Source organism: Camelus bactrianus, chromosome 22 (genome assembly GCF_048773025.1).
Source record: "Camelus bactrianus isolate YW-2024 breed Bactrian camel chromosome 22, ASM4877302v1, whole genome shotgun sequence".
Classification (NCBI taxonomy): Eukaryota; Metazoa; Chordata; class Mammalia; order Artiodactyla; family Camelidae; genus Camelus; species Camelus bactrianus.
The window spans coordinates 11,613,309-11,618,169 of NC_133560.1; the positions used below are offsets into that span (position 1 = coordinate 11,613,309).

The following is a 4,861-nucleotide window of genomic DNA, read 5'->3' on the forward strand; positions in this document are numbered from 1 at the left end:
CACGCTCCACCTGCGGTCCCACACAACCCAAAAGGGCGCGGATATCCCGGGGTTGTGCGCCGCCCTTGCTCCCTAGACGCCTATCGTTTGGAGACCCGGGATGCGCACCGGGTCTGGGCGCACAGCCCGCCCTTAGTACGCCCAGATCCCTTGAAGCCAGTCGGCGGGGCCGCCTCAAGGCCTCTCTGGGGCCTGCCTCGTTGGAGAGAGACAGTGGGTTGTGAGCAGAGGAAGAGGGGTGAGATTTGCGTCCCAAGAAATTCGAGGTCGCCCCGCCTCCCACCCCCTAGGTGGGTGGGTGACCTAGGACGGTCGAAGTACCCGTCCAGGTGGGGTCTTTCACTCCTCAGCTCAGCCTGACACTGCTTGCTCTGCGACCTCTGGGCCTAGAGTGCCCTTCCCACGTCCACCCCTTCCCGCGGGCACCCAGACTACGGGCGGCCGGCACGCACTGACCTGCACCGCGGGTCCTCCGCGGGGCCCCGGACCGGGGTTCGAGCTGAGCTGAGGCGGATATCCACGAGGCTCGGAGAAGTGGACGCGCGCCCGCACACCGCCGCTCAGCCTCTACCGCCACAAGAGTAGGGCGCAGGGCCGGGGGTCGCCGAGCATTATTGGAACGAAAACGAAATAAAAGCGGCGTTAAGTGAAATAGCTAACTTTTTTATTAAATAAAACGACTTAAATAAAATGAACGGAAAAGAAGAGTGGACTCAGCCTCAACGCAGGGTGCCCCAGCCCCTGGCGCTTCCCCCAGCCGCCTGGTGGGCCGCCCCTCCTCTAGCGGCCCCCGCGGGGGAAGCAGGTGGCCGGTTTCTAAAGAAAAAAGCCAAAACTTTTATTATTTACACGTTTGGGCAAAAGTACAAAGTATAATACAGGCGCCCAGCCCGGGGGGCTGCGGGCGAGGGGCGGAGAAACGTAAGGCGCTTTCTTTGTCAGGCCCGGGCCTGGGGCGGGACTGGGCGCGGGGCGGAGGCTCGGATTGTGCAGCCGCTCGGAGCCCGGGCCCAGCCCCCCACCGCGGCCGGCGGGGATGCGGCCGCGCCCTGGGGCCTACTCGAGCTTGGCGGCCCCTTCCCCTCTCGGCCTTGGTTCCCCCCCAGCCCGGCTGGGGGCTCGGAGCGCCCCGCCGGGTCGCGGCGGCGATCCTTGGCGACGGTACGCGCTGGTGGCTCACACCAGAGAGGTGACGGCGGGGACCTTGGAGCTATCCTCCTCCCAGGGCTGCAGATTCTGCAGAGCAAAGAGCGACGAGTTGTGCAGACAGAGCGGGTCGGGCTGGATGGAGTCGTTGAGGCTCTTTTGGAAGGCGTCGTGTTGCAGCTGCAGCATGAGCCGGCTCGCCTGCTGCCGCTCCGCCTCCCGCTCCTCCGCCGTCTGCCGCCTGCACCGGGGGAGGGAGAGGGACAGCACCGTCAGGCACCCGGCACTCCGGGGCTGCCGGCGGGGGCCCCAGCACGCCGAGGAGCCGAGGCCAGCCGGGAGCCTCGAGGCACTTGGTCCGTCTGCCTCCCCACCCGCGCTGTGCGCTGGAGACTCGCGAGTCCGGGGGATGGGTTGGGATCGTTTGTTTTTGTCGTGCGCCGGAGATCGCCAAGAGGGAACTCCGCCCGCCGCCCACCTGCACGCCTGGGTTTTGTGACTTCGCCAACAACAAAGATTGTTTCTTTGCGGGATAACGAGAGGAGGGCGTGTGTGTAACTGACTAGATTATGCGGGCAGCCAGGTCACCGTGGTCCACGGGTGGGGCGGGCGGGCTGGCTCCGCGCCTCCCGGTGTCCCCGGGCCCGCTCAGCCTCATCCAGTTCTCCCAGGCTCTGTCTCAAACCCCTCTTGTAGAACGCGATCGCTTCGCCGTTTACGGGTTAAATCGAAACAAGGATCGGGTAGAAACTGGGCTGGAGTCGGGCTGGGCAGCTAGAGGGGGAACTCGGAGTCCGCGCGTATTGTCGGAAATCTGAGTGCAGAGAGCAAGCGGGAGGGATTAGGGGAGCGCAAGAGGCCTGGGGTGCGGTGGGGTGGGGTGTGGAGAGGGCTGGTGAGAGGAAACCGAACGAGCTCAGGAGACGGAATAAAACACCGAGAGAGTTGGAGAGGCTCACGAACGCGACACGGGGATGGCAGTGGAGGAGAAGCCGAGGCGCGGGAGAGTGGGGAGAGGCGGGCAGGAAGTCAAGCAGGGAGATAAAACCTGGAAAGGAGTGGGGAGGCACAGCCTTAGGAGGGCGGGTAGTGGGTATTACAGGATGGAGAGAGCGGCGCAGGGCGGGCGAAGGGCAGGTGCAGGGCCGGGCCTCTCTCACCGCCACTTGGTCCTCCTGTTTTGGAACCAGGTCTTGACCTGCGCATCCGTCATTTTGAGGGACTTGGCGAGCGCCGCCCTCTCGGCGGAGGCCAGGTACTTCTGGCGGTGGAAGCGCTTTTCTAGCTCGCAGATCTGCACCCGAGAAAAGGATGTGCGCGGCTTCTTACGCTTGGGCGGCGTCCTGTTCTGGTAAGGGTGGCCGATGCGCCGGGTCACGGTGAAGGGCGTGAGCGCTGCGGCCGCTGCGGAGACACACCAGGCCCCCTGAAGCTCAGCCCGGCTCGACTGCCATTCAGGCCCCATGCGTACCCGGTGCCGCCCGGTGGGGCGCAGCGTCCTCGGCTATTTCGTTGGTCCCGCGCTTCCCCAGCGGCCCCAAGCCGTTTGGGAGATGCCCCCCTCTTCCCCCGGGTACAGGCTTATTTCCCCAAACTCCCTGATTTTCCTCCCCTCTGTGGTTGCCAGGGCCCCTGGGCACTGAGGCCTCCACCAAGCTTGGGCCTCCGAAATCGTTTCTCAAATGGAGCACATCGGGCGCGGGGCCTCTGACCCCAGGAGGGCCGAGGGCCGGTGCCTGTTTGGCCACCTTGCTCACCTGTGAAACGGTCTTTCACGAAGCGGCGGCTGCTCTCCATCCAGGGGAAATTGAGGCCGCCCAGGCTGGAGACCGTGGGCACGGAGGGCATGGCGGGCAGCGCGCTAGGCAGAGGCGGCGGCACGGCCCCGGGCAGCGGCCTGTGAGCTGGCACCCGGATCACGCCGGCGGGCGCCAGGCTTAGGTTGACACTATAAGATCCTGCATCCTCGAAGGGCGCTCCGAGGCCGGCAAAGGAGGCGGGCAGAGATGGGTACGTGGCGCCCGGACGGCCCCCGGGGGGCCCTCCCAGGTAGCTGGCGCCATCGGGGCCCCGCGGGGCTGGTGCGCTGTCCTGGTCCGGGCTGTTGAGGATCTGGTCGATGCCGAAGCTGATGGGCTCGTGCGGGTGCGGGGTCTGCGCGCTGGCGGGCGCCTCCATCCTGGGTGGGCAGAAGGGCTGGGCTGGGCTGGGCGGGGAGGCGGCTGGGTCCCCGTTACGGCGCGGCCATGGAGCGCCCGGCGCCTCTCGTCGCACTGAAACTTTGCCAAGAGTGCGCGGGCCCGACAGGCTCTGTGTCATCTTTCTTGAACCGAACCTGGAGTTTCCGCTGCTAATTCCTCTCCTGCCGCAGCCATTGGCTGCTATCAACAAGCCTCTCTCCTCCCATTGGCTCCCGGCTTTCAATAAAGGCCTAATTCATGGAAATAGGAGCTTAGGGACTGTTCCAAGGTGACATCATTTTAACAAACGAACAATAGGTCAAATTTATTAGCCGGGATAATGGGCGGCGGATATTAGCGCCCGAACCGCAGCCTCCCAAACCCGAAATCTAACGAAGCTGCAATTAGCAGACGCTCCCCGCTCCTCCCGGCCAGGGCCGCTTCCTGGCCGCCGCGCGGGGCGGGCAGGGCGCTCTGCTGGTGAAATTGTCGCTTGCTGAGGGGGGTTTCGTTTTCTTCCAAATTTTTATCTGAGCAAAAATCAAACCGTATGAATCCTTTCAATCGCAATGGAGTTGCAACCCCCGAACGACCCTGCGGAAACCGCTGCAGCGTTCTGGATACCCCACCGTCACGGGAGCAACGAAACGGGCGCACAGCGGGGCGCAAGCTCCGCGCTCCTTGTGCGCGGGGTGAGGACGGCACCGGAGCGTGTCCCGCGCTCGCGAGAACCCCAACCCGCGTGGGGAGAAATTCGCCCCTGCCTGGGCTTCGGCCGCGGCGTCGCGGCCACTTTGGAGACGCTCCCTGGCTCCAGCCGGGAGGACCGAGGCGTGACTCTCAGGTGCCCACGAGTGCCAGGCCTGGCTGAGCTAGGGACCCTGGGTCGCCACGTGGGGAGCGGGATCCGGTCCCTCAAAATTCGTTGCAGGATGGACCGGACTGTAGTCATACGTGGGGACCCACCCATGGCGCATCAGGTGTGGGACCTGGGGTTCCCGAGGGACATGGGCGGGGGCGGCTCATAATTAAAGCAAATAGCGGGGTTTCTTTGGGTAACCGGAGCAGCGAGCTCTTCCCGCTCTAGTCCAGCCAGGGCTCTGGGACCACTCCCTGCTCTGCCCAAGCCCTCGGAGACTGTGCAGGCAGGCCGAGGGGCACCGGTGACAGGCCCGTGCAGGGCAGCCCCCATCCCTGCACCAGCCTCAGCTGTTTCCCCGGGGGTGGCTTACAGAATCGTTTTCTACCTGCTAATTCTAAAATCGTTAGGTGCAAACTGAGACTGCTGCCCCGTTGCCAGGTCTCTACCTCTTGCTTTCAGTCTGGCGGACGTGGTGAGAACTCGGTTGCCCTGTTGGCCGGAAAGGTGTTCACCTTTGGGCCAGGTCACTTCCTAGCTGAGTGACCTTGAGCAAAGCTTTAGGCTTTGGTTTTCTCATTTATGAAACGGGACTGTGTGAACTGCGGGATGGTCGTGAGTTGTTGAGAGAGCCCGGGTTAGGGCCTCCCCACACCTACCCCCCAGGGTACCAGTT

General features: G+C 64.3%; 1 protein-coding gene across 1 annotated transcript; it reads right to left on the reverse strand.

Moving 5' to 3' along the window:
* Positions 1 to 777: 777 nt before the first annotated feature.
* On the reverse strand, positions 778 to 3,324 carry TLX3 (T cell leukemia homeobox 3). Its single transcript, XM_074350021.1, has 3 exons — positions 2,904 to 3,324; positions 2,307 to 2,550; positions 778 to 1,387 (listed from the first exon to the last, which is right to left on the reverse strand). The coding sequence occupies exons 1-3, from the start codon at positions 3,322 to 3,324 to the stop codon at positions 1,177 to 1,179; spliced, it is 876 nt and encodes a 291-aa protein (XP_074206122.1). The 3' UTR covers positions 778 to 1,176.
* Between the last annotated feature and the right edge of the window lie 1,537 nt (positions 3,325 to 4,861).